A 27,998-nucleotide genomic window follows, 5' to 3' on the forward strand; every position below is an offset into this window, starting at 1 on the left:
GATGCCAGCAGCTAATGGATTTTCCTTGAGCTGGCACTGCCCCAGGGTGTCCTGTTCCCATCGTGGGCAGCCCATGGTGGTGCTGCCAGGATGGAGGTGTGCTCCAAGCTGCAATCACTCTATTGTACACAGCACCTTTGGGTGCTGTCTGAGCAAAATGGTGTGCAGGAAACCCAGCAGCCTCTCTGTTGAGAGATTATCAACTTAGCCTAGCCACAAATCAAGCTCCCATGCCCAGGTCAGGAGTTCAGGGAGCAGAACTTGGAGGCTCAAGCCCTAAGGTTCTGTCTGGGAGAAGCTAAACCAGAGATGAGTGAGAAGTTGGGATGTTCCAGCTGGAAAAGCCAGCAGCCACACACATCCCACCAAGGAGCAGCTCTCCTGGCGTGGTACAAGGCAGGAGCAACAGGATCGAGTGCTCAGGTGCAGGAGGAACTGGCAGAGCTCTCATTCCTCAGCTTCCCCACTGGAGCAGGCAGAGAAGGCTGGGAGAGCTGTGCTGCCTTCCCAAGCTGCAGTCTCTCACCCTGCCTTTGTACTCGCCTGACAATACAGGAATAAAAATAACCAGGCTGCATTTGCAGGGAGATAAAAGTGAAGTTTGCCTTTTGTGTCTGTCTGGGCAGTGGGACAGCAGCACCAATGGAGCTGTGTGGACATGACACATGGGAATTTCTGACATATCTTTTCCCACTCTGACCTTGACAGACACAATAAAAAGGGGCTTTGCAGCATGCACAGAGCCACTCAGTCCTAGCACCAAGGTCAGTAATACAGAGCATGTCTGTGTGCACGCGTGTCCCCTGTACTAACCCGCCTCACCCCTGCAGGGTGGCTGATCCCAGAGGACAGGGCTGGCTCTGGTGGCACAGGGGAGGGTGGGACAGACCTGGATCATGAGCATTTTTGTTGAGGACTTTGCATTTTGCCATGTTGTGGCTCCATCCGTGATGGCTGTGGCGTTGCAGAGCTCTGCAGGATGGCACTGCATTAGATGGATATTAGGAAGCACAGTCATAAAAACGCTTTTCCAAGCAGCTGCCACTCCAGCCTTCTAGAAGGGTCTTCCCAGGGATAATTCTCCAGCCTTGCTTTTATCTTGCTGCAGTATTGCTCAGCAGAACAGCCCTGGGTCTTTGCAGAGGGTTTGTGCAGGGCACCAAGGCTCCAGCAGGTCTGTAGAGCTGGGATAAGTTTTAGCTGAGCTTATCAAGGAAAGGGGTTTTATTGACAATCTCACCTAAAGTGGGAACGTGGATTTTGACACCAAAGCGATTCCAGCTCACCCAGCTGGGACTTCCAGCGGGGGGATGACAGCATCAGAAGGGAGAATTTTCAGTAATTGTCCCATTAATGTAATTTTTATCAGCTAGCATTGTTGTCCCTAAAATTAAATCTTGTTTGGTGTCCGTGTCACTCTCGGTTCTCAGCCCAGTGGTGAGCACTTTCCCCATGCACTGACCCCTTGTCCTTTCCTTCTTTCAGCACTCAGGTGTCTTTCACTCTTCCTTTGCTGCTGCCAAGTGTTCCTCAGCTGGACAAGATGTCCCTGCTGGATATGAGCGAGTTTGGGGAGGCAGCTCCGTTCCTCCGGAAGAGCTACACGGAGCAGCTGAAGCTGCAGACGATCCCGTTCGATGGTAAGAGCCCCGGGCTGCTCAGCACAGCCCCGGGGGTGTCCCTGTGTGTCACTGCCCCTCTGCCATGGCTCTCTCAGCATCCTCCCTGCCCCTTTCCCTGTGCTGCTCCTCAAGGCATCACAGGCGGAATTCCCCCAGCACGCTGATGGGCAAGAGCTCACAAGGGAGAAAAGCAGATTTTTGACTTTCCCCTGGTTTGCTGAGGTGTGGCTGGAGGTGGTCCTTCATCTCCCCCGACCCTGAGGGGCAGGAGGGCTGAGGGACCCGTGTCAAAACCTTCTGCAGCTATTTCATCTTGGAGGTGTCCTCTCTATCCCAGCCACCCTGCTCTTCCATGGCTTGCCATGCTCAGGATCCAGGGCCCAATTTGCTCTTGAAGTGTTTTGCTTCCTCACACTGTCCTCATGACAGTCTGAGTGCAGGAATACATGAAACAGCAGATTTCTGTCAGGCTAGAAGTTGACCTCACCAAGGTAAAAAGCTGCCAAACATGAAGAAGGCAAAGAAATCCCAGCTCCTATGACCAAGAACATAGAAAGGAATAATCACTGTCTTTCTGCATTATCAAACTGCATTTATGTGGCTTTCAGTTAACAATTTCACATGGTCTCCTATATTTCAACCTGTATTATGTTTCCTTTCCTTTCCTTTCCTTTCCTTTCCTTTCCTTTCCTTTCCTTTCCTTTCCTTTCCTTTCCCTCTTCCATTTCTCCTCCAGGAAAGAAGCGAGCTTGGATCCCGGATGAGAAAGAAGCCTATATCGAAGTGGAAATAAAAGAAAGCTCCGGTGGCAAAGTCACTGTGGAAACCAAAGATAAGGAAGTAAGCAAATACCTTTCCTTTTCCAAGGGAGAGCAAGTGTGTGTGGAGGGGGGATATGTGTGACAGGATCACGTCTGAAGCCATGAGCTCTTGCTGATAACCCTGTCCTGCTGATCAGTCGTGCCCTGGGGGGACACACACGGCAGTGTCAGCACACGTAGGCCAGTTCCTTGCCAAGAGTGGCACCAGTTCAGCATCTCCCACCGAGGGGCTGCAGTCACAGCCCGGGTATCCTGCAGGACATACATGGTGGGGCTGACCCAGCACAGCTCCTGCATGGGGAAGCACCCCCAGCACAGCCCTCTGTGATGCTGAACCAGTGCCTGGCTCATCCTGGAGCCTAGAACAACAGGTAAGGGGCCAGTTGGCCAATTCCTGCTCCTTCTAGCCCAAATTTGCAGCTGTTGGGAGGACAGGCTATGACTAGTGGTGAGGCTCCAGCTTTCCACGGCAAAGCAAGCAAGGACCAGCTGGTATTTGTCAAGATAATAACCAGTGCAATTAGCTGCAAATCAGCTTAATTGTTATTCCTGTCTTGGCTGTGGGAGTCTCATGACCTTGCAACTTCACTGCAGAGGGGAGATTCACACTGGTATGAAACTGGGAAAAAGAATAAGGACCTCACTAGGCAGTAGATGATAGATAGACTTCGTTATTTCTATTTCATCTCTAGTCAGAGCAGCACAAAGAAAGGCTTGTGCCTGCTAAGCGTGAAAAAAAAATTATGTAATTGTCTTTGAAAAGTGTCAAGGCTTTGAAAATATTTTTTGTCTGAATTTTGGAAAGCAAGTAAAGAGATTTGCCCTCTCCTAAGTAAAATTTGTCATAGAGGAGTTATAAATTTTAAAAGTTTATTCTGATATTTAGAACACCTTCAGATTCTGAGAACAGAGCAGTTTCCAAACCCTCTTTCGCTGTTTCCTCTTGAAACTGTCTTTTTAATGATTTGTCATGGATTTACAAAATCAGAAACGATATCAACTTTCCCTGGATAAGCATTTCCAGCAGAAAGTTTGGAGAGACATAAAGCCCTCCCTTATCCTTCTGTGTACCCTCCTGCTTTTAACACCTGGCGCCTTTTAGCACCACGCACTTCATCTTCACCCATGAAAAAGATAAACCCCTGAAAGATTTCATTTAATCTTTATTAACAAGACCATTTGCTAAATCCAGCTTCTCCCATCCAGGCCAGATACGTAACATGATATTTTCCCCGTGCTTGGTGTCGTGGGATTAAATAAATCCAGTTTTAAGTAATGGGGTACAAGCTTCAGCTGTTTGCCCAAATAACCAGGGATCTCTTGGAGCAAAAGACAGCTCTGGCATGAGCTTTTAGGCTGGGAAGGAGAATACAGGATGGGGGTGTCAAGCACATTGTGGGGGAATAGCTTGGACCCCTCTGTCAGGCTCAGTGAGAGCCCTTCTCCCTGAACAGGGAACAGGCTGGGCTTTGTGGTTGGGTGCTGCTGGGGCTGTCCTGGGCCTGTCACCCCAAAATGTTGGGCAGCCCTGCCAGCATGCCTGCAGGCACTGGGGCCAAGGCTGTCCCCAGCATGGCACTGTCAGGGTGTCCTTCCACAGGGCAGCTTTTGGGGCAGAGGGTGTTCGGTGAGCACTGGGGTCCCTCTGACATGTCCCCCTCCTCTGACAGACACGGGTGGTGAAGGAGGACGAGGTGCAGCCCATGAACCCCCCCAAGTTTGACATGATTGAGGACATGGCCATGCTGACACACCTCAACGAGGCCTCTGTGCTCTACAACCTGAAGCGCCGCTATTCCCACTGGATGATCTACGTAAGCCCAGGGCACCCGTGGGGTGGGCAGCTGAGGGGGCACTGGGACACCCCCACCCCTCACCGACCCATTTTCTCCCTGCAGACCTACTCGGGGCTCTTCTGTGTCACCATCAACCCCTACAAGTGGCTGCCCGTGTACACGGCGCCCGTGGTGGCAGCGTACAAGGGCAAGCGGCGCACGGAGGCACCCCCGCACATCTACTCGATCGCCGACAACGCCTACAACGACATGCTGCGCAGTAAGCCCTGCCTGGGAGCCCGTCCTGGGAGCCCGTCCTTGGACCCCTTCCTGCCTGGGACCCCATCCTGGGACCCCGTCCTGCCTGGGACCCCATCCTTGGACCCCATCCTGCCTGGGACCCCATCCTGCCTGGGACCCCATCCTGCCTGGGACCCCGTCCTGGGACCCCGTCTTGCCTGGGACCCCATCCTGGGACCTCATCCTGGGACCCCGTCCTGGGACCCCATCCTGCCTGGGACCCCGTCCTGGGACCCCATCCTTGGACCCCGTCCTGCCTGGGACCCCATCCTTGGACCCCGTCCTGCCTGGGACCCCGTCCGGGCACCCGGGCTCCGGGACAGGCAGGGCTGAGCCGGGCAGCGCTGCCCTAACCCCGCTCCTTCTTTTGCAGACCGTGAAAACCAGTCCATGCTCATCACGTAAGTGCCCCTCCATCCCCTCGCCCTCTCTGTGAGCAGAGCCTCCCCCCCGGGCTGTGCTCCCCGGATGGACACCCTGTGCCCAGAGGAGCCCCCCCGGCAGTGTCCCCTCCCCATCCCAGCTGTCACCCCTCCCGCCGCCACCGTGCCAGGTGACAAAGCCCCGCGCTCCCCCGCACCCCGACAGCTGCGGGAGCTGCCGTGGGGCGCCCCGAGCCCGGCAGCGTCCCGAGAGCCAGGGGAAAGCAGAGATGGAGGCAAAGGCCGGAGGGACATGGTGGCCGGAGGGGCGGCGGCGGGGGAGGAGGGTGACGTGGGAGGGTGGAGGCCAGGTGGATTTCAAGTGACATATAGATAAGGGCTATATAAAGGACTCGAAAGGACCCTTCGCCGCTGCCAGGAGCCACGGACATTTTTAGCCTCGGCCATGGCCTAATTAGGAAAGGCAGGGGCTGCGGAGAGATGCTTGGCGCGTGTCCGGTGGCGGCTCCGCTGCCCGCTCCCCCCGGCTCTTTGTGATCTGGGATTACAATGGGAGAGCAGCTCCTAACTATAGGCATGAGCTCAGGGGCCCCACAGCGGGCACCATGAGCCCGGCCCCGCTCCGCTGCCAGCCCCGAGATGCCCCAGCAGAGCTCCGGGCGCAGCGGGCGAGGCTGATCCCGGACAGCTGCAGCCCCGCGGCTCCTGCGGGAACCGGGCACAGCCGGGGATGGACACGCACAGCCCGGAGCTGGGCTGGCTCCAAAGGCCCTGCGGGCTGGGGGATGCAGAGCTCCTGCCTGCACATCCCTCTGAGGCTTTGCTTTCCCCGGCTGGGTGTCTGGGATGAGTTGTGCCTGTTCTTTGCCTCATGCCCTTGATCTGTGTATTTCTGTTACTCTAAGCGGAGAATCTGGTGCTGGTAAGACTGTAAACACCAAGCGGGTCATTCAGTACTTTGCCATTGTCGCAGCCTTGGGCGACACACCGGGCAAGAAAGTAGTAAGACCTTCTTTTGAAACAAGTTCTTGTTGTTTTCTTCCTTTCTTTCTTTTTTGTTTTTATTTTTTTTTATTTTTTTTTTTTTTTTTTACCTCCTTCCCCTTTCTTCTTACTTTTTCTTCCCCAACGTTTTGCGTTTGGAAACATGTTTTGGTCTGACCCACCCAGGGCTTGGCTTTTCCCTGACTTTTGAACAAGCAAGGCTTGAAATTATTCTGCTCAAGGGGAAATGGATTTTTTTTTTTAATGTGGCTGCTCAATCCATGCAGCCTGGAAGAGGTACTTTAGTTGTTCTCTTTCTTTTCTCTTCCTCCTTCAACACCCCAGTGATCTTCTTAAGGAGCATTGAAGGGATGAAATAAACCTTCCATTTCCCACCTTGCCTCTTTTAAGCCTTGCTTTTCAACATTTTCTCCTTTTTTTCCTTCCTTTTGTTAATTTTGATCCTTTTCTACCTTGTGCTTTTCTTGCTCTTGTTTTGAATCTTGCTTTTCTTTGATGCTGGTTATTTTTGAGCTGCCCTTGCAATTGCTTATTTCTTCTGGATACCTTGAGGCTCCAGCCTGCTTTCCCCTCGTGGAAGCAAACTGGCTGCTTTAGGTATCAGACAAGCAATACTTCAGCATTATTTTCTTTCCTCTTCTTAGAGTTTGAATTTAACGGTTCTTGCTTTTTGATGCATTTCTTTATTTTCTTGAGCTAATCTATTTAACAGCTTTTTGTCCTCTCCTATAAAGTTAGCCCTCGGAATTTTTTTTTCTTGGACTTTTTTTTGGCACTAAATGGTCATGCCCTGCTTTTCTGACCATGCTTCTCGTGGTTCTTGCCTGGCTTTTCTGGATTTCTAAAGACAATTTTCTCTTCTTTCTCTAGGCAGCTCTTGCCACTAAAACTGGGGTAAGTGTTGTGGGCTCTTTAATGCTGAGGACACAGTTCTGCTGCACCACAGATCTATGATGGGGTGACATGTGGGGCCTCTACCCTAGGTCTGAGAGCAGCACCTGGGCCATGTTTAGTCTCCACTTGGCTTTGTATCTCCCTCCTTCCCATAGCTGGAAGCTTTGCTGTTTCATCTCTTGCTGTCTTTCTGCCTCCAACCTCTCCTTCAAGGGATAACCACTCTTCAAACGTTCATTTCTATGCAGTGTTTGCCTGGGAGTGGTGTGGGCTCCTCCAAAGGTGAGGTGGTGCCTTCACACCTGAAGATCCTCCTCAGCCTCAAAGCCCAGCTGGGGGTGCTGGTGCTGAGGGCAGGAGAAGACCCTCAGCCACAGGCAGCCCTGTGCTCTGGCTGCAGACCAGTGCCCTGCTGCTGCCACCCTCTGCAAAGTGGCATTGCCCACCACTGCAGGCAGCTGCTGTCCTTGCCTGGGGGACATTGAGGTGTTTGCTCCAAGGAAAGCCAGCAAAGGTTCAGCCCCTGGGGCTCCCAACACCCCGAGGGCTCAGTCGCACATCCCTGGCCCTTGAATTCTCTGAGCCTTTAGCTGGTGCACGCCCGTGGCTGGGGGATGTTCATTGTCACATGAGCGAGCACCTGGACAAACAAAGGGACAGCTCAGGGGCTGAATCTGTGGGTCTTGGGGCTGCCCTCACTGAATCTCCCAGGCCAGGTATTTTTAGGCCAGGCTGAATTTAGAGATAAGGGATCAAGGGAAGCTCAGGTGATAGTGTTTTGATGACTCTGTGATTCACAGCTGCTCCCTGTCTCTTTTGCCATTCACATGCGTGGGGCTGCAGAGCTGGGGAGCAGTTGTGGTTCCAGCATTGGAAAGAGATGGTGGCTCTGGGTGGGCAGAACCCAGAGCTGGTGTTCCCCATCTGAGGAAAGCCCTGTGGATTGTAATGTGTCACACCATGGGCAAAGCTCTCATAAAAAATCCTGCAGGTGCCTGTGCCACCAAACTCTCTGTCAGGTGTCAGACCCCACCATGCTTCTTGTGGTTTAGCACCAGTCTCTTGCTCCTCTCCTCAAATCCTTGTCCTGCTTTACCTGCATTAGGAAGAGAATGTCCCTTTTTCTTTGAACAGAGAAACCCACATGGGAAAACAAGGTTAGGAGAGGATTCATCTTAGGGCTTGCTCAGGAGAGCCCCAGTATTCCCAGCAGATCATGCCAGCTGGGACCTGTGGTGTATTCCCATCACATTGGGACCCTGCAATGCATGTTGTTGGTGTTGGGACTTCTTGTTTCACAATATGCTGTTGATGTGAGCTGTCCTAGACTTGGTTTGGTGGAAGGGGAAACGCTTGACATCAGAGAGCCTGAAATAATTCAGACTGTAGTGGTGACAACACAAGTTTACTCTTGGTTTGCATAGTGTAGCTCCTAAGGGGGTAAGGGCTGCTGTGTGCACAGGGGACAGTGTAGGTGGGGAGAAGGCCACAGGGCACTGCTGCTGATCCCTGAACGGAGCTGCATGGCCTGGGCAGACAAGGAGATGCCTGGGGAGCAGCCAGTCCCATGGACAGCTAAGGAGTGCACAAGGAGCCCCTGGCCCTGCTCCGTGTTCTTGGTGCCAGATCCCCTCTGGCTGCGTGGGAGCTGACACATCCTTCGGTTTTGTTCTCCAGGGCACCCTCGAGGATCAAATCATCGAGGCTAACCCAGCCATGGAAGCTTTTGGCAATGCCAAAACCATAAGGAATGACAACTCCTCTCGTTTTGTGAGTGCCTCAGCGGGACAGGGAGCTGTGGCTGTTTGTGCGGGCTGGATGCACAGAGGGTGGCACTGTGGCTTTGTGCAGGGAGCTGGATCTGCTTCCTGGTGCCACTGCACTGCCAGAGCCAAGCTTTTCTGGTTACATCAGTGGCCAGAACAAATGGCCTGTGGCTGGAGACACATCCCTGGCAGGACCAAAGCTGAGAGGGACAGTGAGCACAGCCTGGAGTGCTCTGGGACACACAGGTGTGTCCCTTCCAGGAAGCAGCACCGTTTTTGCTAAGCCCAGCCTGGCTCTGCTGTGGCTGCAGAGCTGCTGTGCCTGAATGGGAGGGGGACACTGCTGGGGGAGACCCTGAGCCCAGCCCAGAGCAGGGGCTGCAGGCAGGCTCGGTGTCACAGGGCCCTGCAGAAATGCTCAGTGGTAAGAATAGACCTGAGGACAGCGTTCTATCTGCTGTCAGTGAAATTTCTGCCTGCCTGGTATTTAAACCCTTGGGCAATGCTCTTTGAGATCCTTCACATTACAAAGCAGAGAACTTCACCCCTTTACAGAGCCCAGTAAGTTGGCTGGCATCAGCAGAAGTTCAAGAAGTGGGAAATTAATTCAGTTTCTAGGGGCTGTTCAGAACTGTACCTCTGTAGCCAAGCCCAGCACTTACCTCCTGTGTGTATTTTCAGGGCAAGTTCATCCGGATCCACTTTGGTCCCTCAGGGAAATTGGCCTCTGCAGACATTGACATCTGTGAGTGTCTGCAGTGGGGAGGGAATTCATCCCACTATTTGTGCTCAACTCTGGGAAGAAACAAGCCCTGCTCTGACCCCTCTGCCTATTTCATTCTAGATCTTCTGGAAAAATCCAGAGTGATTTTCCAGCAACCCAAAGAGCGAAGCTACCACATCTTCTACCAGATCCTCTCTGGGAAGAAACCAGAGCTGCAAGGTAAGGCAGCCAAAGATGCAGCACAGCCCTTAGAGCAGGATGGTCTGAAAACAGCCCCAGAGATCTCTGTTGTCAGCTTTGGGGTCCACAGAAATGAGCAGACCCAGCTCACCATGCAGGTTCTGCCCTTGAATGCTTTGCTAGCTGTGCAGGATCATAGGATCGATGGATAATTCAGGGTGGAAGGGATTTCAAGAGGTCGTTAGCCCAGCCTCCATTATCTCACAGGCTGAGAAGCCAGGCCAAAGCCCTTTCTGCCACTGTGCAAGAGCAGAGGTCACCCAGGGTCTACCTGCAAGGTGGGAATGTGCTTTGCAAAGCTGCCTTGCACAGAGTCCTCATGGGGTGGTAGGTACAGCACTCAGTGTGTGCAGGCTGGAGATTTACTCATTTTGGGATGGAGGGAGGTGTTTTGCAGCCTCCTCAACAAGTGAGATGACCTGTTTCAGGTGAGCTTGGAAACAGCTGCACAGCTCTCTCTGGGTACTGATGTAGATGTGATCCCCAGGACAGCCCCCCCTGGTCTGAGTTTGTGCTGAGCTCTGCACTCTGAGCAGCCTCCTGGTGCCCCATCACACTCAGGAAGCCTTTCCCCAGGCAGAAGGATGGCTGGCACAGCCCCTGGGCTAGTCAGCTCTTGGCTAAGGGCTCCTGAGCTTGGTGCTGAACAGCACCTTATTAGGCAGGTCTGAGAGAGCAGTAATCTTATCTGGAGTCACAAGGGCACGGTGGCCACTTCTAAATCAGTCTGCAGCCAGGCCATGTCCCAAGATAGCAAGTGGGAGGCAAGCACAGAAGAGCTGGACCCACGTGTGGACCTGCCTGTGCTGGGGGAGCCTGTTCATCCCCCAGCTGGTGCCCTCTAGTCGAGGCTGGGGAAGCTCCATCTGTGTGCAGGGCTGTCTCTCTGCCCAGGGATGTCCCTGCCAGGCTGGCCTCACCCTCTGCATGGCATCCCCCTACAGATATGCTGCTGCTGTCCCTGAACCCCTACGACTACCACTTCTGCTCCCAGGGGGTGACAACGGTGGACAACCTGGATGATGGTGCAGAGCTCATGGCCACAGATGTACGTGCACAGCTCTGGGCCTGGGGAGGGCACAGCCTCCTCCTGGGCAGCTCTGGGCATCTGTCCTGGTCAATTAGTTGGGAATTCCCTCTGGTTTATTGGCCTTGAGTTGTTGTGAACCTACAAGAAGGGGCAGAGTGACTCTGATCTCCACCAACAGCCTCATCCAAGCAGGGAAGGGAGAGTAATTCCCTGCCTCAGGAAGGGCCTGTGGCACATGAGCACTTCCCACAGAATCATTGAATTTGGAAAAGACCCCCAAGATCATTGAGTCCAACCTATGATTTATCCCCACTGTGTCCCCAGCCCAGAGTACTGGGTGCCACGTCCAGCCCTTCCTTGGACACCTCCAGGGATGGGGACTCCAAACCTCCCTGGGCAGCCCCTTCCAATGCCTGACAACTCTTTCTGTGATGAAATTCCTCCTGAACCTCCCCTGGTACAGCTTGAGATTGTTCCCTCCCATCCTGTCCCTTGTTCCCTGGGAGCAGAGCCCGATCTCCCCTGGCTGCCCCCTCCTGTCAGGGAACTACACAGATCAGTCAGGTCTTTCCCTGAGCCCTCAGCTTGGAAAACCTCTTCCCTAGGCTAGTCCTTTTGCTTTCAAATATGTCTTGTGGGAGCTGGAGCCACATTCCAAAATGCCATGGACAAAATTAATTGGTTGGGTGCCCACCAGGACACCCTGCCCAGCCCCAGGACAGGGAGTGTACCTTGGGAGATGGTGGGAGAAGGAACCAACCCTCACCTCAGCCTGGTGAATTTGTTCTATCTCTACTGCTTTGTGTCTCCTCAGCACGCCATGGACATCCTGGGCTTCAGCAACGATGAGAAATATGGCTGCTATAAAATAGTGGGGGCCATCATGCACTTTGGGAACATGAAGTTCAAGCAAAAGCAGCGGGAAGAGCAGGCAGAGGCTGATGGCACTGAAAGTGAGTCGGGCTCTGTGCTCCAGACCTGGCCAGGCTGGGGTAACTCTGGTCCTGATCCTGAACACCCGTGCTGGTGTTTAGGACTTGTCCTTGAGCAGGAATATTTGGGACAGTCTCTCTGGAAGGTGCTCTGATTTGCATTGGGACTTGTCTCAGCAGCACCACAGGGTGTCACATCCCAGCTGGGCTTCGTCTTGTGCAGTCTCTTCCTGCTCTGCATCTCTTGCACTTCACTGGACAGCATTCCAGGCAGGGCATCCACAGATGAGCCAGGCTGGGAGCAGGACCTGATCAGCTCACAGCCTCCTGAAGAGCAGTGAGAGTAGGACACAATCACTGTCTAACACTTCTCCTGGTTGGTTGCTCAGCAAAACCCAATGCAATTCACAGATCTAAGGATAATCAGGCTGCAGAGCAAAACTGAATGGAGAAGAGAGACTTTCTAGGGTATGGAAGGGTGAGAAGGGCGAGCTCTAGCATGTACTTGGAACGTTTCAGCAGGGATCCAGCAGGAATGAGTGCCTGCATCAGTCTGGGTCACGTTAACATTCATGAAGAAAAAGTTCTCTTTGCCTCAGGAGTGGCAACACAGGCTTTAGCTGCTACCTGGTAATTAATGAAGTTTTTGATATGGCAGTGATTTCCCTACAGAGGTGATTTTCTAGCTACAATCTGCTATTAGGAGTTTGTGAAAGACAATCACCTCTCTTCTGGTCAATTCAAATTCACTGAGTGGAAATTCAAACCTCCACTGGAAAATGCATAGAGAATCCCAGATCAAGAAGACTAAAACCTGATGAGCACTTGGTAAGGTGCAGCAGGCCTCTAAACAGTAACTTCTCAGTCAGGAGGTTCAAATTTTAAAGCATTATAGACTATCCAACATGGAAAATCACATTAGACACTGGAGGAGGTGGAAAAACTATTGTGGTTAGCACTGATCATCATAAGAGCAGGTCATTTTTTATTTTGGTTCCTTTTTCCCTTCCCAGACCCTTCCTGTGGGTTCCTCATGCCTTTGTGCTGCTTTCCAGGTGCTGACAAAGCTGCCTATCTCATGGGAATCAGCTCAGCTGACCTCATCAAAGGGCTGCTCCATCCTCGTGTGAAAGTGGGCAATGAGTATGTGACCAAAGGTCAGAACGTGGGGCAGGTAAGGGACAGGACAACAGGACACGTGTCCCTGCTCACACTGGGGTGCCACTGTGCTTCATTTCACTGTCTTGGGTGTGGGAGGAGACTCCAGAGCAGCAGGAGAAGGTGTAACCACAGTTCTTGGCTTTTAGGAGCAGGGAGAATGGGTGGCAGAGCTGGCTGATAGCTTTGCACATTAACCAAGGCTGGAGATTCAGTGCAGTGTCTTTGACACGTGGGTTGGATCCCAGCCAGAGGAGGTCCAGGTTCTGTGGATCTGCTTCAGAGTCAGTCACACTCCTGTGAAGGGTTCAGTCCTGAAAAGCAGAAAACTCTAGATATCTAAACACTCATCTGAGTTGATCTTGTAGAGCATTCAAATGCACCAAACGTGTGCTTGTCCAGTTGGGAGCCCAGACCTGGCCTGAATAGTGCAAGCCAGTCCTTGAGCACAATCCAAGAGGACCTCAGGAGCTGGTGTCTTACCCAAAGTGAGCTGCAGGCTCCTGCCAGGCACAAGGCTTCTGAAAATGTCACTTTAAACCGAATTTATATCCTGAGACCTTGTCAGGAACACACTTGTGAGGGATGTAAAATTAATTTTGGAGCTTGTACTGTAACCATGAACCCCTTGGATCTGTCTGTGTGCCAGGAGGAGCCTGTGGCTCCTGCAGGAGCAGGGAGAAGCTCATGTGTGCCCTGGGCTTTGCCTTGGCAGGTGCTCTATGCCGTGGGGGCCCTGGCTAAAGCCACCTACGATCGCATGTTCAAGTGGCTGGTGACCCGAATCAACAGGACCCTGGACACCAAGCTGGCCAGGCAGTTCTTCATCGGGGTGCTGGACATTGCAGGCTTCGAGATCTTTGATGTGAGTTCTGCAGGCCCCTGCAGTGGGCTCAGGGGAGTGTTGTAGGGGCAGCTGAGTCCCCTGGTGTTTGAGAGCTCTGTCTCCTCTAAGAAATTGCTGGCCTTGATGAGAAAAGGAGCTCTTGTCTGAATTGATGTGTCTGGAGCAAACAGGCAGCTCTCAAGGAATGATTGGAGGCTGCTGTGGGCACATCTCTAGTGATTGCTGGCTACCTGCTCTGGTAGCAGCACAGCTGAGCCTGGCAGGGATCACCCTCCACACCCAGGCAAAGCACAGGAGTGAATCCCTTCACTTCTGGAGCTCTGCCTTCTGACTTGGATCTGGTTTGTTCTTGCAGTTCAACAGCTTCGAGCAGCTGTGCATCAACTTCACCAATGAGAAACTGCAACAGTTCTTCAATCACCACATGTTTGTCCTGGAGCAAGAGGAGTACAAGAAGGAAGGCATTGAATGGGTCTTCATTGACTTTGGTCTGGACCTGCAGGCCTGCATTGACCTGATTGAGAAGGTAGAATGTGAGGCAGGACATGGAAATGGTACTGCTGGAAGATGGTTTGTTTGCAAAGGCTGCAACAGAGAGGTGCTCTGGTATCAAAATTAAATTATTCCTTCCCGGGCAGTGGCAAATGCCCAACTTTTTTCCCCCCATACTTAGAGCTCAGAGCCTAAAACCCTTTGAGACCTTTCTGACACAAATTTTGACTTTAAGAAAACATGGGAATTCTGTTTCTACCCACTGGGGAGCCACAAAACCTGGTGCAGCCTTTCCCCCCAGAGAGCATTCTTCCCCTTTTCTCCTACCCACCTGCAGCCCATCAGTGCCCCTTATTTGAGCATTTGCTGATTCAGAAAATAGAAAAATAGAAAATAGAGATATAAAGATAGAATATATAAATATATATAAATATAGAAAATATTTCCACAATTGCATGTAGGAATTTAATTTTTTGTTTTTGGAAAGGAGCGATCCTGAAGGGGATTCCTCCATCTCAACAATCTGTTGGACCAGGGCAGACTTCCATGTCTTGCAGGCCTAGCCAGTCCCACATGGGGCTGGGAGGTCAGAGACAGCCTGGAGTATGCTGGTGACAGTTTGACTCTGAGGCCAGTGTCTTGCACCTGGATGAGGATGAGGATGGGATGTCCCAGGTCAAGCCCAGAGAATTCCCTGTTTTGGGATGGGATGTGGCAACACTGATCTCAGTTCTCTTTGTTCCCTCCCCTCCCTGCAGCCCATGGGAATCCTGTCCATCCTGGAAGAGGAGTGCATGTTCCCCAAAGCCACTGACATGACCTTCAAGTCCAAGCTCTATGACAACCACATCGGGAAGTCGCCCAACTTCCAGAAGCCGCGGCCGGACAAGAAGCGGAAATACGAGGCGCACTTTGAGGTGGTGCACTACGCTGGTGTGGTACGTCCTGGCAGCTCTCCCCACACCCCTCCCCTTCCCCTGGCAGGGACAGGGCTGTGCTGACCTCTCCTCTCCGGGGACAGGTGCCCTACAACATCGTGGGGTGGCTGGATAAGAACAAGGACCCCCTGAACGAGACAGTGGTGGCCGTCTTCCAGAAATCCCAGAACAAGCTCCTGGCCTCCCTCTATGAGAACTACGTGGGCTCTGCTTCAGGTGAGGACACCCTCACCCCGTTTTTTTACCTCTGTCTCTCCCCTCCTCTCCTCCATGCCCACTGCTGGTGCAGCACCCCTGTCCCTGGCAGCCCAGGCAAAGGGAAAACCCACACTGATCCCTAAAATCCTTCCTGGCCTGAGCAGGTGGGTGCTGGTTAAAGGGCTGTAGGGTTGTTGTGGTGTCCCTGGGACTTTGGGAGTGTGAAGGGGTGTCTTGCTACCAGGAGCTGAGGGACAATACCCAGAGCTGGTGCTATGGGAGATGTTTTTGATGGTCAGGGCACAACCACCTCTGCTTTAGAGGTGCAAGGGCTGTGTGAATTTTAGGGGTGTTTGGGGGTTCCCCTGAGTCCTTCAAGGCGGGCAGATGTTTTGCTGATGTAAATAATATTTCAACCCAACAGAGGAACCTCACAAGCCAGGGGCCAAGGAGAAACGTAAGAAGGCAGCTTCTTTCCAAACGGTGTCGCAGCTGCACAAGGTGAGAGCCAGCCCCTCATCCAGGGCCATGGGGGAAACCTGCTCTGAGGGTCCCACTGGCAGTCCCTTCCCTGCTAGGATTCCTGGCTTCTGGCACCTGCTGGGGCCTGAAGGGCCAGGACAGCTCCTGAGGGACCCCCATTAGACCAAAGCCCCCAACTCCTTTTCATCCCTGGGCAAGGGCCCTGTGCCCAGCAGAGTCCCAGGCGTGTCCCCATGCTCCTGGGGCAGGACACGAGGCTCCAGGCTGGGAGAGCTCCTTGGAGCTGGGCTCGTGCTGCTCCTGCCCTCGTGACACTGGTGGCAGCTCCTCCGCCTTTGAGAGAGCGGCAGTTAAGACTTGTAGTGATGTTTAGATAATTAATTCCATGAACATCACTTTAAGTCTGTGCTACTTCTCTCCTCATTCCTGTCAGCGGGAAGGACAAGCTTTGGGCAGAAGAAAATGGAGGAGGATCTTGCAGGTCTCTGAGCAGGCAGCTCCCTGTCCTGGGGGGTGACCTGACCCATTTTATAGCTCAGGGTGTCACAGCTCCATCCCATGCTCACCACAGGAGTTACTTGTACAACCCAGAGTTCAACCAGCTGGAAAGCAGCACAGTGGGGTGTCCTTCCATGACAGCCTTGTGGGGACAGGGCAATGGTCACAGCCCTGAGGCTGCCAGAGCTCCAGGAGCATTTGGACAACAGGGTGGGATTGTTGGGCTGTCTGTGCGGGGCCAGGACCTGGACTGGATGATCCTTATGGGTTCTTTCCAGCTCAAGATATTCTGTGATTCTTTGCCAAGGTGCCTGAAGAAGGCAGCTCTCTGGCAGAGCCCCTCTTTAGGGAAAAATATCACTTTCTTCCTTTTGGGCAAGTCACAGGCTTTGGGGGAAGGTGTCTGTGGTGAGGAGTTGCCCCATGGTGATGTGGAGCTGTGGGAAAGTGTTTCCTTCCCTGAGCTGGTCCTGGACAGGCTGAGCCTGTACAAGCAGGGGAAGGCAGCTGGAAAGATCAAGGGTAGAGATGCCTTGGAGAGAAGAGGAGGTGCAGTCTGCCCCAGCAAGGCCCTCTGTCACAGCCAAAGGGGGTGAAGCACTGTGGAGGTGCAGGGAAATCCTGCATATCCTAACATTCTCTCTCTGCAGCTAGTGTGGACACCAGCACTGGAATTGCAGGGTGCTGAGCACAGAGCTCAGTACCAGGAATATGCTCAGTCCTGTGTCCCTGGCTCTCCCCTGCAGCAAAACTTTACCTACAAATACCTGGGAAGCATCTGGCACAGCAAAACCTGCCAGTGCCACTTGGCCTGTCTGCCAGCCCAGTCCCTTCTGCCATGGGGTAGTCTCCCACCCTGGCAGGAGGCACTGATCCTGCCCCAGGTGGGGATTCCACTGCCAGGATAGCAGCAGGAAATTCCCCTTTCTCATGCCATAAGGGGCTCTCAGGGTCTGCTCCCTCTCTGCCTGAGAGAAAGAGAAGCATTGTAGGGAAGCAGAGCTGTCCCCTCAGCTGTCCCCTGTGTGTGCCCTGCAGGAGAATCTCAACAAGCTGATGACCAACCTGCGCTCCACCCAGCCCCACTTCGTCCGCTGCATCATCCCCAACGAGACAAAGACCCCAGGTATGGGACAGCTGAGGCACCAGCCTGGCACTGCCCCTGGGGACAGCCACATGTGGGAACTGGCAGGGATTCTTGCACCCACCCTCTCCCCAAGCCTTTTCATGCTGCCACTGAGCCCTGACCCCATCTCAGTGTTGAAACTCCTGTGACCCAGATCAATCTCCTCTGCTGGGGAGAATGAGCTTTGCCAAGCTCCCATTTTGGCCGTGCAGCCTGGCACTTGTACAACAGCGAGCATGGATGAATCTTCCAGGCTGAGCTCTGCCATCCAAGCCCAGGCTGCAGCACTGGTGCTCAGCACAGACCCGCAGGACAGTGTTCAAACCACGGGGTGTTCCCAGGGTTCAGACCCAGCCTGCAGCTCAATTTCCTCTGTCTTGTGCTCAGCATGTGCCCCATGTGTGTCCTCCCCCGCAGGAGCCATGGATTCCTTCCTGGTGCTGCACCAGCTGCGGTGCAATGGTGTCCTGGAGGGGATCCGCATCTGCCGCAAGGGATTCCCCAACAGGATCCTCTACGCAGACTTCAAGCAGCGGTGAGCCCCTCTTCTTCCTCACCCAGCACGTGTTTCAAGGGCAGATAGACTTGTCCTGGCTCTGAGCTGCTCTCCAGCTCTGCAGGGCTGGTCTGAACCCCCACATATCCCCAGTGCCTGTCCAGTTTGGGATAGCTCTGCTGTTGGCTGTGGGGTGCCAGACATGGAGAGTTTGGGATGAGATCTGCATGTCTGAGGTGCTGAATGCAGGGGGAGGGTGGCAAGGCTCAGGCCCCTCTGATCCTGGCTCAGATTTCTCTCTGCCCTTGGGATGGATCCTTAGGGCTCTCACCTTAGGGTCCCATCCATGCTGCTTAGCCCAGGCCTAGTGAGGCCAGTGGACTACTTGCACAGTCTCCCTGATGTTCAGGGACTAAAATCTGCCAGGGTTCCCTGGTGCCTGCAGTCCTGTTCCCTGCAGCAGCTGGTTCACACACAGCCCCAGCCTGTGGGGCAGCCCCATGGCTGCAGTGGGAACTGGCATGCCTGGGGCTCTGGGATGATGCTGGTGCTGCAGTCCTTTGCATGGCGTCCCTCTGCTCTGCCCCACAGCTACCGTATCCTCAATCCAGCAGCCATCCCAGAAGACAAGTTTGTGGACAGCAGGAAGGCCACAGAGAAGCTGCTGATCTCCCTGGAATTGGACAGTGCTCAGTACAAGTTTGGTCACACCAAGGTGAGAGCGAGCAACTGATCCTTGGGAGGCAGAAATTTCCCCTCCTGTTACTCTCCATGCCTGTCTCTGCCTGGCCACAGCCCTGCTGTAGCCCTGCACTCTGCAGGGTCTATGTGGCTCTAGAAGGGACTCAGGAGGGCAGAGGAAAGTGCAGGCTGGGAAGAGAAAGAACAGCTCTGAGCAGGTCACTGCTGCCTGACCTCATCCCACCCACCACATCATCTTGTCCCTGCTGGGGAGCAGGATGTGCTCAGGGCAGATCTGGTTTCCTGTGCCATGTGTGGGTGCACCTCCATGTCCTTCTGCTGGTGACCCCATTCTCTTGCCCACAGGTGTTTTTCAAGGCTGGTTTGCTGGGCTTGCTGGAGGAGATGCGAGATGAGCGTCTGGCCAAGGTCCTGACAATGCTCCAGGCCAGGATCCGTGGGTACCTCATGCGACTGGAATATCAGAAGATCATCAGCAGGAGGTAGAGCTGTGGGGGCAAAGGGCAGAGCTTTGTGTCTCCTTGTGTCTCCTGTGTGTGTCCGTGGGTTTGACCTGTGGGGTTTGCTTGTGTCTGGCACTGATTGGTCCTGAGGGATGGAGGCAAACCTGGAAGAGGTCTGGCATGGCCCTGGTAGAAGGATCTAGGTGTGGGGAGCCTTTGGTTTCCACTGGAAGAGACAGAGGGAGGCAGAGTGAAGACAGCTGAAATCCAGGCCACCCCACCCATCCCAGCAGGGCCAGTACAGTGTGCAGACCATGTCCCATTCATTCACCATTCTGCCATTTGTCCAGCTGGTGGAGAATGGGCCCATACCCATGGGACATGGGGAATGTCCACCCCTGATGATTCTGTCCTTGTATTCCCTCAGGGAAGCCCTCTATACCATCCAGTGGAACATCCGTGCCTTCAATGCTGTCAAGAACTGGTCCTGGATGAAGCTGTTCTTCAAGATCAAACCTTTACTCAAGTCTGCTCAGACTGAGAAGGAAATGTCCAACCTGAAGGAGGAATTCCAGAAGCTGAAGGAGGCTCTGGAGAAGTCTGAGGCTAAGAGGAAAGAGCTGGAAGAGAAGCAAGTCTCCATGATCCAGGAGAAGAATGATCTGGCTCTCCAGCTGCAGGCAGTGAGTGCCTCAGCTTTTCTCTGGGGGAGTTAAGACAGTGCAGGGTCTATGGGTAGGAAGGAGCAGAATGTCCGAGGTACTGCTTCAGCCTCTTCCAGTTCTGAAGCTCCATCATTGCCACAATCTGTCTGAAGCACAACCTAAGACTGCAGACCTGAAATGCCACCACATCCTGGGGCTGCCACAGGGATTTGTGATCCCCTGACTCTGGGCAGGGGGTTCTCCTCACAAAAGGATGGGAGAGGATGGCAATGTTTGCTTGCCAAATTTTGTGCTGCTTTTGTGCCAACCTGTCCTTCCTCTGGAATGACTGAGTTGCTCTTTGGCCCTGGTTAGTGTGGGTGATTGTCCTGAGAACCTCTATGGCAGACAGTGACTGGAGCTGTATTTTTTGCACACCTGGGCACCTCGGTCTTGCTCTGCCCCTTCCACAAGGAGAAGGCCAGGAGAGCAGGGCTGAGAGCAGAGTCCTGGGGCAGAGGGTGAGCACTGGCTCTCCTGTGCCTCTCCCAGGAACAAGATAACCTGGCAGATGCAGAGGAACGCTGTGACCTGCTCATCAAGTCCAAGATCCAACTGGAGGCCAAGGTGAAGGAGCTGATGGAGCGTGTGGAGGATGAGGAGGAGATGACCTCAGAGCTCACTGCCAAGAAACGCAAGCTGGAGGATGAGTGTGCAGAGCTGAAGAAGGACATCGACGACCTGGAGCTCACCCTGGCCAAGGTGGAGAAGGAGAAACATGCTACAGAGAACAAGGTAACTGACCTCCCTGCAGGGTCCAGCCTCAGTGCTTGTGGGGACACTGGAGAAACATCTGAGATAAGGCTGCTAGTGTGGGGGAACTGGGGCGAGGCAGAGGGAAAAGGGGGGTGTGAGAGGGAAAAACTTTCCATGTCCTCGTTGCCCAGAGAGCTGTGGGCAAATGGCTCTGTGCTGTGACAAGTGATCTGAGGGATGCAAAACCCACCTGCTGGGAAAACCCAGCCTGGCCAATGGCAGAGGGGCTGGCTTCTGGTGGGGAGCCAAGCTGCTGTTGCCCATGGATGGACTCCTGCCTTTCAAAGGTCAGCCTGCTGGAGTAGCTTTGCAACCCCTCCCTCTGAGAAGATGCCCTCTACTTTTGTCCTCTCTGATCCAGGTTAAAAACCTGATTGAGGAGATGGCTGGTCTGGATGAGATCATTGCCAAGCTGACAAAGGAGAAGAAAGCCCTGCAAGAGGCCCATCAGCAGGCCCTGGATGACCTGCAGGCTGAGGAAGACAAGGTCAACACACTGACCAAAAGCAAGGTCAAACTGGAGCAGCAAGTGGATGATGTGAGTCATTGGCCAGTGAAAATAAAGCAAGAGAGGTTTGAGTCACATGTCCAGGAGAGCCCAAAGGCTGTCCCTGAGTGGGATCTGGAGTATGGGATTGTTACCAGATGCCCCTTTAATATGGCCAGTTGATGAATAATCCCATTGACAAACTACCCCTGAAACAAGAGGTGGTGTAGAGCTCCTCATGGAGGGCAGCCTTGGGCTGAGGGAATGGGACTGGAGACCAGCTGGGAAACACCTCTGGCTCACAGGGGATTGGTGAAGTTGCCACAGCAGTGGCCATGGGCAAGGGTGGGCTACAGAAGGTCCTTTCCCTCCCTACCCCACCTGCCTTCATTCTCCAGCTGGAAAGCTCTCTTGAACAAGAAAAGAAGGTCCGCATGGACCTGGAGAGAGCAAAGAGGAAGCTTGAAGGAGACCTGAAGCTGTCACAAGAGTCTGTAATGGATCTGGAGAATGACAAACAGCAGCTGGATGAGAAGCTCAAGAAGTGAGTGTGTGACACATGCCTGGGCTCTGGGCTTGCTCTGCACCTCTAAATGCAGCAGATGTGTGGTTTGTGCAGGGGTGGCTGGGCTGTGGCTCTGGGCACTGCTGTGTGACCAGTCCAGGCACAGTGAGGGCTTGGTTTTCCTGGGCTGAGGAGCTGGTGACAGGCTCATAGACCAGGGCACGACAGACCTTCCTTTGTACATGGGGTGGAGACGAGGGACCTGCCTGGCAGGATCCAACACACTGCTGGGGCCTCAGCTGCAAGTACGCACTCCAGTCATTGAGGAACTGGAGAACACCTTGGGACCTCGGAGGGAAACCCTCAGAGCCAGTTGTCTGCCAATTTGACTATTCAGTCTTTCCTGAGAGCCTTCCATGAGCTGCTGCTTATCCCTTTCCATTGTGGGTTTGTTCGTCCTCTGGGCTAGGTGTAAGAGTGCAGGAAAATTTAGGAGCCAGAAGAACCTGTCAGGACAGTGTTTGTTTGACCAGAGGCTCTGTCTTCTGTTTTTACAGGAAAGACTTTGAGATGAGTCAGCTGAACTCAAGGATTGAAGATGGGCAAGTAATGGAGGCCCAGCTGCAGAAGAAGGTCAAGGAGGTCCAGGTATGGTGGGAAGAGCTGTTGTTACATCCTGAGAGTCCAAAATTTCCATTAGATGTGATGTGCTGGGGAATCTGCATGAGCCAGTCCCTCTCTAAGCACAGGGGACAAAGCTGATATGGGTAGCAGGAGCCAAGCCCTCTGCCAAAACAGGATGGGTTGAAAATTAAACAATGAGCTATTGAGGTGAACGCTATCAGCAACCTGGGGAACAGCTTCCAGGATGTAGTTCTCTGTCCAAAATAAAACCTTCAATCCAGTAACCAATTTCTGAAAACTCAAATCTAGGACAATGGGCTTTTCCTATCAGACCCAGGTCCCCACAATCATGAAAGTTCACATGAAAAGAAGCTGATGCCAGCTGGATCCTGATGGCAGGGACAGAGGAGAGCTGGAGCTCCAAACATGTCTCCCAAAACAGCCCAAGACTTGTGGCTTTTTGCCTCCCATCATCATCAGAGATACTGCTCTGCTGTGGAGAGCAGCGAGGCTGGAGCTTCACCCAGAGCTTGGAGCATGTGCCCTTTTCTGTGTGCCCAGGCCCGCGTTGAGGAGCTGGAGGAGGAGCTGGAGGCCGAGCGAGCGGCCAGGGCCAAGGTGGAGAAGCAGCGGGCGGAGGTGTCGCGGGAGCTGGAGGAGCTGAGCGAGCGGCTGGAGGAGGCCGGAGGCACCACGGCCACGCAGCTGGAGCTCAACAAGAAGAGGGAGGCCGAGTTCCTGAAGCTGAGGAGGGACCTGGAGGAGGCCACGCTGCAGCACGAGGCCACGGCGGCCGCGCTGAGGAAGAAACACGCGGACAGCGTGGCCGAGCTGGGCGAGCAGATCGACAGCCTGCAGAGAGTCAAGCAGAAGCTGGAGAAGGAGAAGAGCGAGATGAAGATGGAGATTGATGACCTGTCATCCAACGTTGAGTACATCACCAAGAACAAGGTGGGTCCTGGTTCTCCACAGGTTCTCCAGCATGACCAGCACAGGCACATCCATGGGTTGGTGTCTCAAACAGCTTTTTGCCATGGCCAAGTCCCTGTTTGACCTGTAGCTCGTCCCTGTGTCACTACAGGATGCTTTACTAGTCCTAATCAAGTCTGGAGGCTCTGGGAAGACATTTCCTGGGAGACTGCAGAGAGCTACTGTTAGCTTAGCAGCGAGCTCTGGCAGGCTCCTGCCCTCTGCCTTGTGTGCCCATCGGATACACTGAGCAGGGCAGGGGATCCCAGGGCGGGAGACTGGTGATCCGTGGCCAGAGCTGAGCTCAGCCAGGCTGTGCTTGGTGCCTGCAGGCCAATGCTGAGAAGCTGTGTCGCACCTACGAGGACCAGCTGAACGAGGCCAAGGCCAAAGTGGAGGAGCTGCAGCGGCAGCTGATGGACGTGACCGCCCAGCGGGGCCGGCTGCAGACCGAGAACGGTGCGTGGGGCACAGGCCAGGGACAGCCCCTGCCTCAGGGCTGCTCTGCCTCTGGGGTGTCCGGCTGGGGGAGTGGGGTTCAGCCTTCTCCTCCCACAGAGGGAAAAACTACTTGTGCCTCAGGAAGGATTCCTTGCTGGCATCCTTTGCCTTTAATTGGCTGCACCTCTGCCCATGGCCCAGCTTGCTCTGGTGGAGATGCAGCTGGAGCCTGCAGGCTCTGGGGGAGTGTGGGCTAGTGCAGATTGCAGCCCTACAGCCCTGAAGTAGCTGTTTTGGCTGTGTTTGAACCCAGGGGAGCTTACTCGGCTGCTGGAGGAGAAGGAGTCCTTTATCAACCAGCTGAGCCGTGGCAAAGTCTCGTTCACACAGAACATTGAGGAACTCAAGAGGCAGCTGGAGGAAGAGACCAAGGTGAGGTTTCAGGGCATGGCTGGTCTCTGAGTGACACTGTGGCAGTGGCCCACACCCTTAGACTGGGGAGGTGGGACATACCTGCACACAGTGAAGAGCTGGGGAGGAACATAAGTGCCCTGCTGCTGCTCCCAGTCCTGGTGCCACAGCCTGTGTCCTGGAGCCTGGAGTCAGCTGCTGCTCTCCCTTCCTCAGAGCAAGAATGCCCTGGCCCATGCCCTGCAAGCCTCCCGGCATGACTGTGACCTGCTGCGGGAGCAGTATGAGGAGGAGGTGGAGGCCAAGAGCGAGCTCCAGAGGAACTTGTCCAAAGCCAACGCTGAGGTGGCCCAGTGGAGAACCAAGTATGAGACTGATGCCATCCAGAGGACTGAGGAGCTGGAGGAAGCCAAGTAAGTCCCATGGCACAAGTCAGTTCCTTGTAGGTGGCGACTTTCTATTCAGCAATGGGGCTCTCCCAGACGTGGGGTGACGCAGCTCCTGCCTGGATTGGAGGCCGTGGGGCGGGATGGCACCGGGGCAGGGAGTGCTCACCCTGGTGCCATTGGCAGGAAGAAGCTGGCCACCCGCCTGCAGGAGGCAGAGGAGGCCATGGAGGCTGCCCACGCCAAGTGCTCCTCACTGGAGAAGACCAAGCACCGGCTGCAGACCGAGATCGAGGACGTCTCGGTGGACCTGGAACGCGCCAACTCGGCCTGCGCTGCCCTGGACAAGAAGCAGCGCAACTTTGACAGGATCCTGGCTGAGTGGAAGCAGAAATACGAGGAGACCCAGGTGGAGCTGGAGACGTCACAGAAGGAGTCACGCAGCCTGAGCACGGAGCTCTTCAAGCTCAAGAACGCCTATGAGGAGTCCCTGGACAACCTGGAGACCCTCAAGAGGGAGAATAAGAACCTGCAGGGTAGGACTGGGTTCAAGCACTCCCTCCCCTGGGGCTCTACCCAGGCTCCTTCTGCTCTGTCCTATGTGGGATTGGGTCCCTCGGTGGCCAGGAGATGTCCTCAAATGGCTCCTGTTCCCAAATGGTGCTGCCGAGTGCCATGGCTGTGGCATGACACTGCCTTGGAGATGTTGCTGTTTGACAAACGGGTCTCCCCAGTCCTTACTGCCTCTTCTATGCTCTCTCCCAGACTGCAGGAATGTCCCCAAGCACAGCCTTACCTGTGCTCTGAGAGGCTGGGGGACAACAGCTGAGCCTGAGCAGGGGGATGGGGACATCACCTGCACAGGGCTGGCCCCACAAACTCCTTCCTGACCAAACTCCTTCTGTCCCTGGCAGAGGAAATTGCTGATTTGACTGACCAGATCAGTCTGGGCGGCAAAACCATCCATGAGCTGGAGAAGGTGAAGAAAGTACTGGAGGGAGAGAAGAGCGATATCCATGCAGCTCTGGAGGAGGCTGAGGTGAGTCCATATTCCTGCTGCCCCCAGGCCCACCCTGGAGCTCTGGTTGGATGCTGCTGGGGGGTGACCCCTGGGAATCCCATTCATGGGGGTCCCACAACCACTGGTGTGGTTCCACCTGCTCTGCCCCCCCATAGCAATGGGCTGAGGGCCAGGGCCAGGGTGGGGTGGGTGGCTGGGGAGAGCCTCCTTCCCAGGAACCACCTTCCCATGGCTGAGCTGTCTCTAGGGAGCCCTGGAGCACGAGGAAAGCAAGACCCTGCGTATCCAGCTGGAGCTGAACCAGATCAAGGCCGAGATGGACAGGAAGCTGGCAGAGAAGGACGAGGAGTTTGAGAACCTGAGGTGTGTGGGGTGAGGGGACAGGCTGGGACATGGCTGTGGGGGCAGAGCTGGCACTGTGGCCCGGCAGGGTGTCCCCAGGCCTGGGTGTCCCCAGTGCTGATGCACGGCCTCTCCTGCAGGCGCAACCACCAGCGTGCCATGGACTCCATGCAGGCCTCGCTCGACGCAGAGGCCCGGGCCAAGAACGAGGCCGTGCGGCTGAGGAAGAAGATGGAGGGGGACCTGAACGAGATGGAGATCCAGCTGAACCATGCCAACCGCCAGGCTGCCGAGTTCCAGAAGATGGGCCGTCACCTCCAGGCCCAGATCAAGGTTGGGACAGACTCGGGGCTGTCCCTGCTGCCAGCACGGCTCTGTGCTGTCCCCACTGACCCCATGCTGCCCCACAGGACCTGCAGATCGAGCTGGATGACACCCTGCACCACAACGATGACCTGAAAGAACAGGTGGGTGCCCTGGAACGCCGCAACAACCTGCTGCAGGCAGAGGTGGGAGAGCTGAGGGCAGCCCTGGAGCAGACGGAGAGGAGCAGGAAGCTGGCAGAGCAGGAGCTGCTGGAGATCACCGAGAGGGTCACCCTGCTGCACTCCCAGGTGGGGCACTGCCAACTCCTGTGTCTGCACTGGTGGGACAGCCAGCAGTCTGTCCAGCAGTGATGAATGACCAGCCCTGGTCACACTGAACCTGCTCTGTGTGCAGAACATGGGTCTGATCAACCAAAAGAAGAAGCTGGAGGCAGACATCTCCCAGCTGAGCAGCGAGGTGGAGGATGCAGTGCAGGAGTGTCGCAATGCTGAGGAGAAGGCAAAGAAGGCCATCATGGATGTAAGAGGGTGGTGGGGACTGTGCTGCGTGGCTGGGGAGGGTCTCACAACATCTCTACTGAGCCCCTGGTCTGGCAGGGCTGCCTGGCCTTGTGGTGATGTCCCCTGCTCTTTGCCTTGCAGGCTGCCATGATGGCAGAGGAGCTGAAGAAGGAGCAGGACATGAGCGCACACCTGGAGCGCATGAAGAAGAACATGGAGCAGACCATCAAGGACCTGCAGATGCGCCTGGACGAGGCAGAGCAGATTGCTCTCAAGGGAGGCAAGAAGCAGATCCAGAAGCTGGAGGCCAGGGTGAGAAAGTAGGGGCAGAGCCCTGGCTGTGCTCTTCAGAGGCCAAGTCCAGGGGCTGCCCCATCCCTCTGAGGACAGGTGGTGTCTCTGGGGGACCAGGGGACAGTCCCCAAGGCCCTGCCAGCCTGGGCCCAGCTCAGGATGGTTTTAGCCTCTGCTGTGGCTTCTCTGAGCTGGGAAGGTGTCTTGGCTTTAGCTGGGCTGGTGCTGGTGCTTGGGAGCCAAGTGCTGAGCCAGTGTGTGGCCCTGCAGGTGCGGGAGCTGGAGGGAGAGCTGGATGCAGAGCAGAAGAAGATGGCAGAGGCCCAGAAGGGCATTCGCAAGTACGAGCGCAGAGTCAAGGAGCTGAGCTACCAGGTACAGCAGCTGTGGACACAGGTCCAGCCCCACTCCAGCAGCACCTGCTACAATTCTCTTTGCTTGGCCTCACCAAGCCCAGCTCAGTCTGAACTTCTGGGCTCTGCGTGGAGAATGACAACAACTGCACAAGCTTCTCCCTGTCACAACATCCTCTCCCTGCTCTAGGTCCTTCTCCCCATTTCCCAACACCTCCTGAGCTGGGTGATGGGACACAATGGGGAGACCAAGGGACAGGTGCTGTGACACAGGGCGGGGTTGGTGGGGCAGGTTGGAGCTGTGTTTGTGACCTAGCACCATTGGGACTCTGATGAAGGTGGAGGTGAGGGGCTGCTGGGGTGTGGCTAAGGGAGCTGGGGCTCTTGCAGGCTGAGGAAGACCGGAAGAACCTGGCTCGGATGCAGGACCTGATTGACAAGCTGCAGAGCAAGGTCAAGAGCTACAAGCGCCAGTTTGAGGAGGCAGTAAGTGTCCTTCACTGCTCTGGGACAGGGGTAGGGCTGTCCCTCCCTGGACTGCCTGCCATGAGAGCAATGTGGGGAGCTCAGAGCCTGCTGTCCCTGTGGCCCATGGACCCACCCCTCCCGTGTCCCCACCCAGGAGCAGCAGGCCAACTCCAACCTGGTGAAGTACCGCAAGGTGCAGCACGAGCTGGACGACGCCGAGGAACGCGCCGACATCGCCGAGACCCAGGTCAACAAACTGCGTGCCCGCACCAGGGACGTCATCACCAAGGTGGGCACTCCTGGATGGGAGTGTGGGGAGGTGGGCACGGGCTCCTGCCAGCCCTGGAGCCAGGGGAGTGACCACAGAGCCACAGTCACCTCTTGCTGTGGCACTGCTGCCTCACCTTCCACTGATGCTGGAGCTCCTTGCCTCTGATCCCTCCTCTCACCAAAACCCTTTGGGGATTTTTTTTCCAGCATTAGGAGCCCGGCTGCCCTGCCCTGCCCTGTCCCAGCTGCTGCTGTAGGTTGGAGGCA

At 54.8% G+C, this 27,998-nt stretch overlaps 1 protein-coding gene across 1 annotated transcript; it reads left to right on the forward strand.

The window, feature by feature from the left end:
• Positions 1-1,543: 1,543 nt before the first annotated feature.
• MYH7B (myosin heavy chain 7B) lies at positions 1,544-27,988 on the forward strand. The gene is made up of 42 exons (XM_088175227.1): positions 1,544-1,640; positions 2,359-2,462; positions 4,114-4,257; positions 4,342-4,498; positions 4,892-4,919; positions 5,807-5,903; positions 6,777-6,800; positions 8,478-8,570; positions 9,248-9,311; positions 9,411-9,509; positions 10,475-10,578; positions 11,375-11,513; positions 12,548-12,666; positions 13,366-13,515; positions 13,853-14,023; positions 14,748-14,927; positions 15,011-15,143; positions 15,550-15,626; positions 17,145-17,232; positions 17,650-17,767; positions 18,320-18,443; positions 18,776-18,912; positions 19,301-19,556; positions 20,070-20,312; positions 20,695-20,871; positions 21,219-21,364; positions 21,883-21,973; positions 22,511-22,900; positions 23,251-23,377; positions 23,673-23,791; positions 23,987-24,183; positions 24,343-24,692; positions 25,071-25,195; positions 25,425-25,540; positions 25,660-25,852; positions 25,930-26,133; positions 26,240-26,365; positions 26,488-26,658; positions 26,911-27,015; positions 27,384-27,479; positions 27,616-27,750; positions 27,977-27,988. The coding sequence occupies exons 1-42, from the start codon at positions 1,544-1,546 to the stop codon at positions 27,986-27,988; spliced, it is 5,826 nt and encodes a 1,941-aa protein (XP_088031353.1).
• The last annotated feature ends 10 nt before the right edge of the window (positions 27,989-27,998 follow it).

The sequence above is a fragment of the Sturnus vulgaris genome, chromosome 17 (assembly GCF_052056855.1).
Source record: "Sturnus vulgaris isolate bStuVul1 chromosome 17, bStuVul1.hap1, whole genome shotgun sequence".
In the NCBI taxonomy this organism is placed as follows: domain Eukaryota; kingdom Metazoa; phylum Chordata; class Aves; order Passeriformes; family Sturnidae; genus Sturnus; species Sturnus vulgaris.